This window comes from Lithobates pipiens, unplaced genomic scaffold (assembly GCF_037356315.1).
Source record: "Lithobates pipiens isolate NorthernLeopardFrog02 unplaced genomic scaffold, aLitPip1_a1.2 Scaffold_13, whole genome shotgun sequence".
Taxonomy (NCBI): Eukaryota; Metazoa; Chordata; class Amphibia; order Anura; family Ranidae; genus Lithobates; species Lithobates pipiens.
In genome coordinates this window covers 539,984,348-539,999,979 of record NW_027507718.1, presented here as the reverse complement: position 1 = coordinate 539,999,979, position 15,632 = coordinate 539,984,348, and the positions used below count along the sequence as shown (strand labels likewise).

The 15,632-nt window shown below is 49.4% G+C and overlaps 1 protein-coding gene across 1 annotated transcript; it reads right to left on the bottom strand.

Moving 5' to 3' along the window:
• Nucleotides 1-12,399: 12,399 nt before the first annotated feature.
• On the bottom strand, nucleotides 12,400-13,957 carry LOC143976238 (beta-1,4-galactosyltransferase galt-1-like). Its single transcript, XM_077478649.1, has one exon. It carries the CDS (start codon nucleotides 13,935-13,937, stop codon nucleotides 12,675-12,677), a length of 1,263 nt encoding a protein of 420 aa, XP_077334775.1. The 5' UTR covers nucleotides 13,938-13,957; the 3' UTR covers nucleotides 12,400-12,674.
• Between the last annotated feature and the right edge of the window lie 1,675 nt (nucleotides 13,958-15,632).

Below are 15,632 nucleotides of genomic sequence, written 5' to 3'. Positions count from 1 at the left end.
GGTACTCGGGTACTCTGATGGGCTGTGACAGGTACTCGGGTACTCTGATGGGCTGGGACAGGTACTCGGGTACTCTGATGGGCTGCGACAGGTACTCGGGTACTCAGATGAACTGTGACAGGTACTCGGGTACTCTGATGGGCTGGGACAGTTACTCGGGTACTCAGATGGGCTGGGACAGGTACTCTGGTACTCTGATGGGCTGTGACAGGTACACGGGTACTCTGATGGGCTGGGACAGGTACTCGGGTACTCTGATGGGCTGGGACAGGTACTCGGGTACTCAGATGAACTGTGACAGGTACTCGGGTACTCTGATGGGCTGGGACAGGTACTCGGGTACTCTGATGGGCTGTGACAGGTACTCGGGTACTCAGATGGGCTGGGACAGGTACTCGGGTACTCTGATGGGCTGGGACAGTTACTCGGGTACTCAGATGGGCTGGGACAGGTACTCGGGTACTCTGATGGGCTGGGACAGTTACTCGGGTACTCAGATGGGCTGGGACAGGTACTCTGGTACTCTGATGGGCTGTGACAGGTACACGGGTACTCTGATGGGCTGGGACAGGTACTCGGGTACTCAGATGAACTGTGACAGGTACTCGGGTACTCTGATGGGCTGGGACAGGTACTCGGGTACTCAGATGAACTGTGACAGGTACTCGGGTACTCTGATGGGCTGGGACAGGTACTCGGGTACTCTGATGGGCTGGGACAGTTACTCGGGTTCTCAGATGGGCTGGGACAGGTACTCTGGTACTCTGATGGGCTGTGACAGGTACACGGGTACTCTGATGGGCTGGGACAGGTATTCGGGTACTCTGATGGGCTGGGACAGGTACTCGGGTACTCTGATGGGCTGGGACAGGTACTCGGGTACTCTGATGGGCTGTGACAGGTACTCGGGTACTCTGATGGGCTGGGACAGGTATTCGGGTACTCTGATGGGCTGGGACAGGTACTCGGGTACTCTGATGGGCTGTGACAGGTACTCAAATACTCTGATGGACTGTGACAGGTACTCTGATGGACTGTGATTGACAGGTATGAGGGGTGGTGACAGGTCCTCTTTATTGGGGGGGGGCAATCAGTGTGATTGGTGTACACTGTATGCAGTAACGAGATGTTACCGCAATCTCCTCCTCACACACGATCGGTGTGTGAGGAGGAGAACCCAGTAACATCCCGTTACCGCGGTTTGTTTACATTTTAGTGATCGGCTGTGAAAGGATCACAGCCGATCACGTGGGTAAACAGCCGGCCAATGGCTGTTTACCAGCGTCGGTGACGAGCAGTGTTCCCGGGGAACACGCCGCCACCGACGTGCACGCGCAGCTCGCTCGCGATCGCGCGCATGCGCCGTGCACGTTTGGGGTGTGACCATCTGTGATCGCCCGTGACTTCATCACAGCCGATCACGTGGTAAACAGCTATAAACAATGGCTGTTCACCCCCTTCGGTGGCGAGCGGTGTCTCCGTGACACGCCGCCACCAAAGAAACAGGGATGCGCGCGCACGATCGCGCGCATTCCCTGTTTAAACGGGAGGCCGTCATATGACGGCCTCCCGCCACAATAGGTGCGCCGCCTGGCCGTCATTTGACGGCCGGCGGTCGGCTACTAGTTAAAGATGCATTATTCCATTGTGCTGAAAGGAACGCGTGTTAGCGCAGGTGAGATTGATTATGTATTGAGTATAGCCAAATCTCTCCACCACAGAGCCTCATCCACAAAAGACTTCAAGCTGTCATTGATGTTAAAGTGGGCAATACACGGTATTAAGAACTGGGGTATGTAAACATTTGATCAGGGTCATTTGGGTAGTTTCTGTTGCCATTATGATTTAAAAAGAGTAATCAGTGGCGGCCCGTAATGCACGGGCAATACCATCCCTCCCCTTCTGGACCCTATTCTACATGTGGGTTGCCAGACGCATGGATTCCAATCAGTGTTTTGTTTTTTAAGCAAGTGTTTAGAGCCTAAGGCTGTAATAGGCTTCAAAAAAATGTGGGCTTGGCATTGCACCCGGAATCCACCCAGTTGTGTGACAATAGCAAATGTTGTGTAACCTGAGGGAGGAGGGGGAGGGGGATCTCCAATCACAATTTGGATTAGCAGCAAGGATGGGAAGTGTTATCATAATGGGGGATTTTAATTATCCAGACATAGACTGGGCGGAGGGAACCGCGCATTCATCTACGGCTCGCCAGTTCCTAAATGTCTTACAGGACAATTTTCATGGGTTAGATGGCAGACGCACCAACTAGAAATAAAGCGTTACTGGATCTACTGATTACCAACAATACAGACCTGATCAGGATGTGGAATTACGGGGAAATTTAGGTAACAGCGATCACAGGTCAATTGGCTTCAGTATAAATCACACAGATAGGAAACACCCCAATTACCCCTCTGTCCCTCTATTATAACCCAATCCCCCTCTGTCCCTCTATTATAAACCAATCCCCCTCTGTCCCTCTATTATACCCCAATCTTCCCTCTGTACTTCTATTATACCCAAATCCTCCTCTGTCCTTCTATTGTACCCAAATCCCCCCCTCTGTCCCTCTATTATACCCCAATCTTCCCTCTGTACTTCTATTATACCCCAATCCCCCCTCTGTCCTTCTATTTTACCCCAATCCCCCCTCTGTCCTTCTACTATAACCCAATCCCCCCTCTGTCCTTCTACTATACCCCAATCCCCCCTCTGTCCTTCTACTATACCCTAATCCTCCTCTGTCCTTCTATTATACCCCAATCTCCCCTCTGTCCTTCTATTATACCCCAATCCCCCCTCTGTCCTTCTATTATACCCCAATCCCCCCTCTGTCCTTCTATTATACCCCAATCCCCCCTCTGTCCTTCTATTATACCCCAATCCCCCCTCTGTCCTTCTATTATACCCCAATCCTCCCTCTGTCCTTCTATTATACCCCAATCCTCCCTCTGTCCTTCTATTATACCCCAATCCTCCCTCTGTCCTTCTATTATACCCCAATCCCCCCTCTGTCCTTCTATTATACCCCAATCCTCCCTCTGTCCATCTATTATACCTTAACCCCCCCTCTGTCCCTCTATTATACCCCGATCCTCTCTCTGTCTCTTTTTCATAGCCCAATCCCCCCTCTGTCCTTCTATTATACCCCAATCCTCCCTCTGTCCATCTACTGTGCCCCAATCCCCCCTCTGTCCCTCTATTATACCCCAATCCTCTCTCTGTCTCTTTTTCATATCCCAATCCCCCCTCTGTCCTTCTATTATACACCAATAGTGATGGACGAACTTCCGACGGGACGTTTCGCGAACGCGGACCGCGAACGCGGCCGATAGTTCGCGAACTGGAACGTTCGCGGGGGGCCCCATTGACTTCGATGGGAGGCGAACTTTGCAAACCTACAGGTCAAATTTGCAGCCACAAAATAATTAATAGCTGTGCAAACATAGTCCCACCACATGGCCAATGACATAACACATGTATGAGGTGAATTTGGGATCGATAACTACAAGCATTCTTTATTTATATGGGAAATTGTTCTGACAATTCAGGACTGTGGAGCGCATGAAGGCAATGGAGGAGAGGGAAGGTCAGGGACCAGGGTAGGCAAAGAAGAGGGTGCAGGAGATGATCACCAGCAGCGTGACATACAGAAATGACACCTGCACCATGATAGAGTGATCTGACACCAGCACCGTGATAGAGAGCACTGACATCAGCAGCGTGACATAAAGCACTAACACCAGCACCGTGATATACAGCACTGACAGCAGCACCGTGACAGAGAGCACTGACATCAGCAGCGTGATATACAGCACTGACACCTGCACCGTAAGCAGCCCCAGGAGGAAGTCAGCATAGCACAGGGATGGTGGGAGCTCCTCATAATGAGCATAGCACAGGGATGGTGGGAGCCCCTCATAATGAGCATAGCACAGGGATGGTGGGAGCCCCTCATAATAAGCAGCCCCAGGAGGATGTCAGCATAGCACAGGGATGGTGGGAGCCCCTCATAATAAGCAGCCCCAGGAGGAAGTCAGCACAGCACAGGGATGGTAGGAGCCCCTCATAATAAGCATAGCACAGGGATGGTGGGAGCCCCTCATAATATGCACAGCAGAGGTACAGCCCCAGGAGGAAGTCAGCACAGCACAGGGATGGTGGGAGCCCCTCATAATAAGCAGCCCCAGTAGAAATATGATACCGCTCAACCTCTTCTAAGAGGAGGGTACGGGCATATAGTACGGTGCGCTTTTTTTGGACAAGGAAGTGAGCCAAATGAAGAAAGAAGGTCTTTGTGCTCGATTAAAAAAATTGTTTATCGACATATACATGGTCTACTGGTCACGTGTTGAATTCCTCAGAGATCCATGCCTCATTTATTTTTAGAAATGTGAGGTAGTTAACACTGTCGTGAGCTAGGCGAGTACGCTTATCGGTCACGATCCCCCCTGCTGCGCTGAACGTCCTTTCGGACAGGACACTGGATGAGGGGCAAGCCAACAGTTCGATTGCAAATTGGGCAAGCTCTGGCCAGAGGTCAAGCCTGCCCACCCAGTAGTCCAGGGGTTCATCACTCCTCAGAGCGTCCACATCGGCCGTTAACCCGATGTAGTCGGACACCTGGCGGTCTAGGCGTTCCCTGATGCTGGATCCGGATGACACCTGTCGATGGGTCAGCTGAAAGAATGACCTCATATCCGAAGTCACCAACACATCTTCAAACCGGCCTCTTCTTGCAGGCGCTGTTGGATTGGTACCCGCAACTCCTTCTCTGGGTGTGGGAATTGCTCCTCTGCCAGCACACGCAAAAGCAGAATGCAGCATTTCTCGAAGCAAGGCCTGGAAGTGCTCCATTCTGCCAGCCCTCTGTGACGGCGGTAACATTTCCGCCATTTTGTGTTTGTACCGGGGGTCTAAGTACGTTGCCACCCAGTACTGGTCCTTGACCCTTATGCTTTTTATACGGGGGTCCCTATTAAAACACTGGAGCATGAAGGCCCCCATTTGCACTAAAGTGGAAGCGGTGTGGTGGCCTGGCTCCTGCTCATCATCCAGGATAATGTCATCCTCTTCATTCTCCTCTCCCCATCCACGCACAACAGGAATCCCAGAAAGGTTTAAAGCATGCTCTTCTTGCTCCACCTCATCCGCCCTGGAACCATCCTCCTCTGACTCCTCTTCAGACTCCTGTTGTTCACTTGTCTCAGATAGAGTAGCCCCCCCTGGGAATTCATCCAGCATTGCGACTTCCTCATCTTCCCGCTCCTGCTCCTCCACAGCTTGATCAATGACACGACGCAATGCACGCTCCATAAAGAAGGCATAAGGTACCATGTCACTGATGGTGCCATGGCTGCGACTGACCAGTTTGGTGATCTCCTCAAATGGGCGCAGAAGTCTGCATGCATTGCACCTGAGCAGCCATTGGCGCGGTGAAAAAAACCCCAGCTCCCAGAACCTGTTCTGCCGCAGAGTTCATACAGGTAGACGTTAACTGCACGTTTCTGCTGGAGCAGCCTATCAAGCATATAGAAGGTTGAGTTCCATCGCGTCGGGCAATCGCAAATAAGACGTCTGACCGGCAGATTGTGTCGCCGCTGAATGTCAGCAAGGCGAGCCATGGCCGTGTAAGATCTTCTGAAATGGGCCCTGGACCCCAGGGTATTTGACAACGAATCGCTGCACGACCAAGTTTAAGACGTGTGCCATGCATGGCACATGCGTGATTTTGCCCTGTTTCAATGCGCTAAGCAGATTGGCACCGTTGTCACACACCACTTTACCAACTGTCAAATTGAGCGGTGTTAGCCACTGATCTGCCTGTGAACGCAAAGCTGAAAGGAGTGCCGGGCCAGTGTGGCTCTTGGCTTCCAGGCACAACAGAGGCAGAATGGCATGGCAACGTCTCACCTGGCATGTCGAATAGGTTCTGGGGAGCTTGGGCGGCGCAGCGGAAGAGACGCTAGCAGCGGAAAAGGAGGAGTCAGCCGAGGAGGAGAGGGAGGAGGATGGAGTAGGAGGAGGAGGAGAAGAAGGGCCAGGCCTGCATGCAATCCGTGGCAGTAAAAGCAAATCTACACGGGTGCCAAGGGTTACATGCTTGACGGCCGTCAGAAGGTTCGCCCAGTGGGCAGTAAAAGTGATATACCTTCCCTGCCCGTGTTTGCTAGACCACGTGTCTGTGGTCAGATGTATCTTGGCACCAACACTGTGTGCCAGAGATACATTCACTTGTCGCTGAACATGGCCATATAGCTCTAGGATGCCCTTCTGTGAGAAATACTTCCTTCCTGGGACCTTCCATTGTGGTGTTCCAATGGCCACAAATTTGCGAAAGGCCTCCGAGTCCACCAGTTTATATGGCAGTAGTTGGCGGGCTATGAGTTCTGGCAAGCCAGCCGTCAACCGTTGGGCAAGAGGGTTGAAAGGCGTCATCATTTTTTTACGCTCGAACATTAGGCCCACGGAAGCCTGCCTTTTTGCAGAAAAACGTGAGCTTGGCGTGATGGAAGGTGGAGTGGAGGACAATTGTGAGAAGAGAGGAGAAGTAGAAGACGAGGCTGGACGGTGAGAGCCTGGAGTGTGGCTTTGTGTGTTCTGTTGCTCCCACTGGGCTCGGTGATGGCAGCTCATGTGCCTTCTTAAGGCGGTCGTCCCTAGGTGAGTGTTGGGCTTACCGCGACTTATGCGTTGACTGCAAAGATTTCAGATGGCAACACTATTGTCAACAGCGGACACGTTAAGAAAAGCCCACACTACGGAGCCATGTGCCGGTGTCCTGGGAGCGCCAGATGTGACCGTACATGGTCGATGACTCGCTCCTGATACATTTGCAGGCTGCTTTGTCCCTCCTGTGCAATGTAAGTTATTCCTGCTTCTCCTCCCTATCTGCTGGTCCATATCTCCCTCTGAACTCCCCTCCTCTTCCTCTCTTGTGGGCACCCACGTGACATCACTAGACACGTCATCATCAACGTCACCTTCCCCACCGCTATAAGTAGAGATCTCGGAGTAGGCAGCAACACCGGGGACCAACCTCCTCCTTGGGCTGATCTGGGTACTGTCGTCAGACTGCTGAGTAGCGGTTGTTGCTGCCTCCTCTTCCTGATCCAATGCCAAGAGTGGCTGCGCATCAGAAATGTCTTGATATGGATCGGAAAATAATTCCTGTGACTCAAGCGGAAGGTATGTGGTGGTGGTGGTGTTGTTGGTGGTAGTGTCTTTGGGGGTGCACATAGCAGAGAGTGAAGAAGAGGGTGCAGATCGAGAGGATGAGGAGGGTGCAGAAGAGTAAGGCTGAGTGAGCCACTCAACCAAGTCTGGTGCCTCTTTTAAAGTAATTGAATGCACCTTCTGCAACTTCCCACTTTGGCTCAAGCCTGTTGCTCCTGCCCTACCCCTACCACCCTGCGGAAGGGCCTGCCTCTTCCTCTGCCTGTCATTTTTTAAATGACCCTGTGACAAAACTCTCAGTCCCTATACCGATGAAGGACTGCTGCAGTATAGGGCAGCGGTCAGCAGTAGTGCACCTCAACCCTATGTATTGTGGACCGATACCAGTCCTTATAGAATGGCAGACTGTACCTCACTCAAGCCTATGTACTGTAGCACCCTAGACAGACCAAGTTACCAGTCCTTATAAGGACCTTTGTGGAACAAGTAGGTTGTGACTGATTAGCAGACTGTACATCAGTCCCTATACTGATGAAGGACTGCTGCAGTATAGGGCAGCGGTCAGCAGTAGTGCACCTCAACCCTATATATTGTGGACCGATACCAGTCCTTATGGAATAGCAGACTGTACCTCACTCAACCCTATGTACTGTAGCACCCTAGACAGACCAATTTACCAGTCCTTATAAGGACCTTTGTGGCACAAGTAGGTTGTGAATGATTAGCAGACTGCAGCAGAAGGGCAGCAGTCAAGTATAATATTCTTTCTATATTTGGAAGAAAGAATATTATACGTGTACAAGCCTATTACCGTACCACTGATACCAGTCCTGAAAAGAACCTTTGTGGAACTAATAGTAACAGCTACTGATTAAACTGTCCCTCACTGCCTCACACACAGCTTCCTGCCTGTCCCTATATAAACTGACAAAACAGAGGCTACTGGAACAATAACTGGAATAGCACTTTTGTGGACCTGATAGTAACAGCTAATGATTAAACTGACTGTCCCTGCAGCACACACCATCCTGTCCCTTTCTCTAAACTGACAAAAGACACTCAGGCTGCTGCAACAATCACTAGCACTGCACTGCCTCAAACCTATATCCTGAACTACACCTATACCAGTCCTGAAAAGAACTTTTGTGTACCAAATAGCTAGCGATTTGGGTCACTGTAATCTCTCCCTGCTCCACACAGCAACCTCTCCCTATAGTGACAGAAGAAAGAATGTAAAATGGCCGCCGGATCGGGTCTATTTATAAGTTAGGGGGAATGTCCAAGTGTCCAGGTGCTGTAATGTCTCAATTGGCTGTCCTGTACCCCATGATGGATGTGTCATCATAGGTCAAAGTTCTTTTACACAGTAAACACGGAAGTCCGCCGGGCGAACGGCGGCAATAATCCACCGATCGGACGGCGAACAGCCGAAATTCCCTGCTTAACGACCACCGGGCGAACCGTTCGGCCATCACTACTGGCCACCAATGTAATAGGGGTTTACACTGGCCACCAATGTTTCATAGTTTAAGTTAGTAAGGTTGAATAAAGACACCAGTCCATCCAGTTCAACCTGTGTGAGTGTCTACACCTATCCCTGTACATTGCACACTCACATTGGTTCCTACCCTCAAGGAGCCCACAATCCAAGGTCCCCCATTCATTTACTAGGGACAATTTTGGACAAAAGCCAATTAACCTACCTGCATGTCTTTGGAGTGTGGGAGGAAACCGGAGTACCCGGAGGAAACCCACGCAGGCACAGGGAGAACATGCAAACTCCAAGCAGGTAGTGTCATGGTTGGGATTTGAACCAGTGACCCTTTTTACTGCTAGGTGAGAGTAAATAAATGTAATAGGGGTTTACACTGACCACCAATGTAAAAGGGGTTTACACTGACCACCGATGTAAAAGGGGTTTACACTAACCACCAATGTAATATGGGTTTATACTGACCACCAATGTAATAGGGGTTTACATTGACCACCAATGTAATAGGGGTTTACACTGACCACTAATGTAATAGAAGCATTCATAGTAACCGCCAATGTAAAGAGGGATTTACACTGACCACCAATGTAAGGGGGACCTTCACATTGGCCACTAGTGTGAATGAAAGGATTCTACACCAAGCTTCAATGTAATGAGAAGCTTTACACTGACCACCAATGTAAGGGGGACCTTCACATTGGCCACTAGTGTGAATGAAAGGATTCTACACCAAGCTTCAATGTAATGAGAAGCTTTACACTGACCACCAATGTAAGGAGGGATTTACACTGGCCACTAGTGTGACTGAAAGGATTCTACACTGACCACTAATGTAAAGAGGGATTTACACTGACCACCAATGTAAAGAGGGATTTACACTGACCACCAATGTAAAGAGGGATTTACACTGACCACCAATGTAATAGGGGTTTACAATAGAAGCATTCATAGTAACCGCCAATGTAAGGGGGACCTTCACACTGACCACTATTGCGAATTGAAAGGATTCTACACCGAGCCCCAATGTAATGAGAAGATTTACACTTACCACCAATGTAGCTGAGACATTTAGCCTGCGTTCACATTTGTGTGTTGGGAACGCATGCAAAATCGCTTTCCTGACACCACAGAAATGTGATGCTCTTTAGAAGATACACAGAAGTGCTATTAATTGGTAATGACACCCTCACCCATCTGCTGACATGTGCCTTGGCACCATGTGATTTTGGTAAAGGGTTTGGGAGTTTCTTCCGCATTTGTAGCGCATAGAGCAGCCCATTGAAATGAATGGACTGCCCTACATGTGACCTCCATCTTTATCCACCCTGTCAGTATACCATTGAATCCTAAACCCCTGCTGACCTCTGCACCCCAACCCCCCCTCATCCTCTCCACCCCACTCCAACCCTCCACCCCTTTAACTCTACCTGCCTCCTCTGCTCATCTTTGCACCCACCTTCCTCACCTCCATACATCTCCTCCTTACTCACCTCCATACATCCCCTCTTTACCTCCATACACCCCCCTCCTCCCTCACCTCCACATACCCCCCTGATCTCCACACACCCCCTCCTCCCTCACCTGCTCCTCCCTCACTTCCACATACCCCCTCCTCCCTCACCTGCTCCTCCCTCACTTCCACATACCCCCTCCTCCCTCACCTGTGCACCCCAACCTGTAATCCCTTCTCTGCCTACCTCTGCACACCCCACACTACCCTACCACTCCCCCACCAATTTGCTTACCTTTGCAGAAGAGGCTGATGATAGGCTTAATGACCACAGTTGTAGGCGGGACTTTCCAGTACATCCCTTTACCTCCCCAGTGGGCAGCATTCAGTATAGGTGATGGTGGGTATGACCTCAGGGGGCATGATATACATATGAATACCGCCACTATTTACATGTGAATCCTGCCAGTCTGTGTCTATTTACATATGAATGTCATCACTATTTACATATGAATGTTGGTTATTTACATGTAAACACAGGGTCTGCAGGTGAGTCATCTGTACAGAACAATAGGGCAGAGCCGGGCAGCATTAGTAATAAAACTTCACACTGAGATATCAGGACACAGCGCGGGACTGAAACATCAAGGGACAAGGGGATATAAATTGCGATAGTTGCCAAGTATCAGGCAGCTGCTTTGGGCCCCACAACAATGACAGGGCCCAGGGCAGCTGTCCCTTTTGCCCTGCCTTAAAAACGGCCCTGGGCATATGACAGTGATGGCGAACCTTGGCACCCCAGATGTCTTGGAACTACATTTCTGATGCTCATGCGCTCTGCAGTGTAGCTGAGCATCATGGGAAATGTGGGGTGCCAAGGTTCGCCATCACTGGTCTATGATAATGCTGAGCTCTGGGTGGAGGGAGGAGAGCACTGCCGCTGGCTGGAGCAAGTACAAGTTTTCCCCCAGCACTGCAAGGGAGGACTTTTTTATTTATTTTTTTACTTTGGACTGCATTACACCACCTGCTGTTTGTGGTCAAATCTTTCCATAGGTTAGAAATATACTGGCAGCATTGCACAGTGTGGATAGCAGAACGGGTCTGTATTTACAGGAGGAGAAAATCAATCTGTCACCTCTTATCTTCAGTTGGCCGGAGGAGAGAGGAAAGCTCTGATGTCTGCTGAGCAGAAAGCAGTGATTGGAGCAGAAAGTGTAGTGCCGTCTGCCTTCTCCGCCCCCACCTGTACTGGAGCTCTCACTGTCAGACCCAACCACCCAGCCTGTCAGGGATCTGTGCCCAGGAGAGAGTCTCTGTCCTCTCTGGGGAAGCCTGCAGCAGGCATGCGCACATTCTCAGCTCTGCTTTTGGACAGAATTAGCATTACAGCGGCCGAGACAAAGCATGATGCCCCCCCCCCCCCACACTCCGCCCAGGGCAGTGGCCCCTCCCGCCCCTGCCTTGTACCGCCCCTGACTGAGGCTACAATTGGCCCAGGCTCACCAAAGTTGGGCGATAGAAGATTGGAAAAACGTTGCCTGGTCTGATAAGTCTGGATTTCGGTTGTGACATTGAGATGGTGGGGACAGAATTTGGCATGAACAACATGAAAGCATGGCTCCATCCTGGCTTGTATCGCCGGTTCAGGCTGGCGGTGGGGGTGTGGGGGGATATTTTCTTGGCACACTTTGGACCCCCACCGCCAGCCTGAACCGGCGATACAAGGCAGGATGGATCCATGCTTTCATGTTGTTCAAATCCAAATTCTTAAACATCATGGCCTACCTGAGTATTGTTTCTGACCAAGTCTATGCCTTTATGACTACAGTGTCTCCATCTTCTGATGGCTCCTCCCAGCAGGATAATGCCCCATGTCAATCATCTCACCACTGGACAATGGGGTCACTGTCCTCCAATGACCTCCACGCTCACCAGATCTCAATCCAATAGAGCACCTTTGGGATGTGGTGGAACCCACCCAGTCGGCTTTAGTACCTCCCCACACACTTTAGGTGGTTCCACCAGAGGAGACTTCCAGTGGGAGTGTCGGCATCCGCATTGCACCCCAGACGCCTGCATCTCCCTTGTCCCCATCCTGCACTCAGTGGGAGCCTCTCAGGAGATCTGGAGGAGCTGTTGGGAGACAAGTTGTCACATGGAGGCTGAACTTCCATGTTTACAAGTTATTTACAAGTGATAGTGGTGAGCGGGGAGCAGACAAAAGTGGTGGAACTCAGCTCCACCAAGTTTCAGCTGAAAAAAAAGCCCTGAGAACAAGGCTATTCTATGCCATGGGTGCTCAACCTGTGGCCCTACAGCTGTTGCGGAACTACAAGTCCTATGAGGAATTGCAAGGCTGACAGTTACAAGCATGGCTCCTAGAGGCAGAGGCATGATGCGACTTGTAGTTCTGCATCAGCTGGAGGACCATAGGTTGAGCACCCATTTTCCAAGCAGTCTTTATTAATCAGTAAACCAATTTATAAATTTGAGTTTTTATATCGGGAACACAGAATTCCAGTCTTCACTCTACATTACAGGTTATACGGGGGGCTATTTCTGAAGGAAAAGTCTCTGAATCACCTTATCTACATTGGGCACTAAGGACATGTTGTGTCTCCTCAGTACATCATCTGGGATGAGGTCCTCTGTGCTGATGTCCTTTCTATGTTTATTTGTACAGTGGAAGGTGAGGACCGTATCTGATCCTATATTCTTCCAGCGTCCTCTTTGTTTCAGAGCTGAGTGTACGGAGGTCTGAAATACATCTCGGGGATTCACAATCAATTTGCGGCCATTGAAGAGTTTCCAGTCTATAGGTTCCCGGACAGAATGATGAAGAATATTGACCCCGGGAACGTGAGACCACAAGTCAAATCCAGAGATTTTGACTGAATTCGGGAAGATGTGATTCTCAATGCAGAAGACACTTGTATCTGGGTGTTTATTCTGGAGATTCTCCATCAGGGATGACCAGTCCCAGTCCTTGACTGGAAGAATAATTTCATCAATGTCATTGAGGAGAACAAACTTACTTTTGTACATGTTCCTGTATAGACAATCATTTAGGGCTGCAGTTTGTCCAAAATATCCGACCTCAGCGGTGGGTACTTTGGAATAACGCCATCCTTTTGCTGTGTGCAGATGGTGGTCTATTGGCCATGGCACCACCTCTAGAGTTCCTTCATCAATGTAATGACGTAACACCTTATCTACATCCTGGGAACAGTTGGTTTTATAGATGGTGACTCTGGAGGCCCCCAAAATCTTGTACATCTCAATAATCTGGATCATCTGGAGGACATTGTTGTAATTTCCATACAAAGTAGAAATACAGACGGTGAAATTGGAGGAGATTGGTGGTGGTGGACGGTTCTTGACTTCAAACAGGAGGTCCTGAATCGTCTTTGTGGAATTCGTTGAAGAGAAAGATATATAAGTGTAATGACACCCGGAAGGTTCTGCACATAGGAGATCTGTTGTCCCATATGGGAACCCGTATCTGTCACTGTGAAGATCTATTTCTGCCCTCACAAAGACATTCTGATTGGAGGAACAATGGAAGATACAGTAGAGTTCCTTCACAGATACATGGAGGATGGCGATGACCCGGACTGATTGGCCAAGTCTAGGTTCATAATACGGGGAGATGATAAATGTTCGATTATCCAGAGCTGTAATGGCGTCTGTGGCAATGAGAAGTTCATGAGATCTCATCTTCCGATGTCTGAATTGTACATGGTAGGAGAAAGTAATGACAACAATGCAAATAAACATGGACAGTGCGCAGAACGTGTATGTAAAACACTTCCACATTTTGGTTTCATCAGGTGATCAAAGCTGGAAGAAGATTAAAAAAAGAGAGTAAGAGCATAAAATAAGTATAGTGAGATTTCAAATTTAGTACTCAAGTTTAAAAATAAGTAGAATTAACATCAGTCTCTGTACCAGAGGAGCTTACACTCTAATGTCCCCTCCCCCACAGTCACACACTTATATATTTATATAGCTCTGACATATACTGCAGTGCTCTACAGAGATCACTGAGCCAGTCACAACAGTCTCTGCACCAGAGGAGCTTCTCCACCAGGTGGTGCTGTTCTGCAAGGTGCTTCTGCGGGGGGAGGAGGGGGGGGGGGATGAGGATGTCCTGGGGGGCGGTGGGGATTTCTGCCGCCAGGTTTGGTGAATGAGGATATGGAATGGTTGGAGGCTAAAAGGAAAAAGGGTAAGAGGTGGAGGAGGAAGAAGGATGTCAGTGCTCCTGAACCTGAGAGGGTAGAGTTGCCACCTCATCCCTTTAAACTCGAACACATATGAATTACACGGGTTCTGTGGCTGATTAAACGTGTTGCCTTATCTGCATTGAATTAGCCTCAGAACCCGTGTGATTCATATGTGTTCGGCTTTAAAGGGATGAGTTGGCAACCCCAGTGGAGGTGGCAAATGCTTTTGAGGTGGAGGGTGGAAGTTCTTCTGGTGATGAGTCAGTGATTTCTATGGAGGAGGAATCACAAGGAACATTAAAGAGTGTAGGGTCTCCAAGTAGGGAGGGGGGTAAGAAGGCTAAGAAACATATACCTCAATCATCCTAATGGCGGTTCCCACTCCACTAAAGGTGGCCACTATGGATGAGCCCGATGTCCAAGTTGAACGTACGTTCAACTCGAACATCGGGTGTTCGCCTGTTTGCCCAACAGTGAACAATATGCGGTGCTTGTGGTAAATTCGAAAGCCACCGGAACACTGTTAAAGTCTATGGGACACGAACATAAAAAATCAAAAGTGCTAATTTTAAAGGCTTATATGCAAGTTATTGTCATAAAAAGTGTTTGGGGACCCGGGTCCTGCCTCAGGGGACATGTATCAATGCAAAAAAAAAGTTTGGAAAATGGCAGTTTTTTCGGGAGCAGTGATTTTTTTAATACTTAAAGTGAAACAATAAAAGTGAAATATTCCTTTAAATTTCATACCTGGGGGGTGTCTATAGGATACCTGTAAAGTGGCGCATGTTTCCCGTGTTTAGAACAGTCTGAGAGCAAAATTACATTTCTAAAGGAAAAAAAGTCATTTAAAACTGATTGCGGCTATAATGAATTGTCGGGTCCAGGCAATATAGATGAAACTCATTGAAAAAAAAAGAGCATGGGATCCCCCCCCCCACCATCCATTGCCAGGCCCTTTGGGTCTGGTATGAATATTAGGGGAAACCCTGAAACAAAAAATAAAATAAAAATTGTGTGGGGGTCTCTCTAGAATCTATACTAGACCCTTTCCTCTGCCATAATTTTTTTAAAAATGGTGTAGGGGTGACCCCCAAAATCCTGGATTTTAAGGGGAACCCTGCGCCAATAAAAAAAATGGTATAGGGGTGACCCTGCCCCCCTCTGACATCACGGGGAAGCCCCGTGGCACCAGAGGGGAGCGGGATCACCCGTTTACATCACGGGGTGGCCCCGCCCTCAGCTATATGAGAACTGTCACAGAGAAATGCGTCAGTCGGTGGGAGCC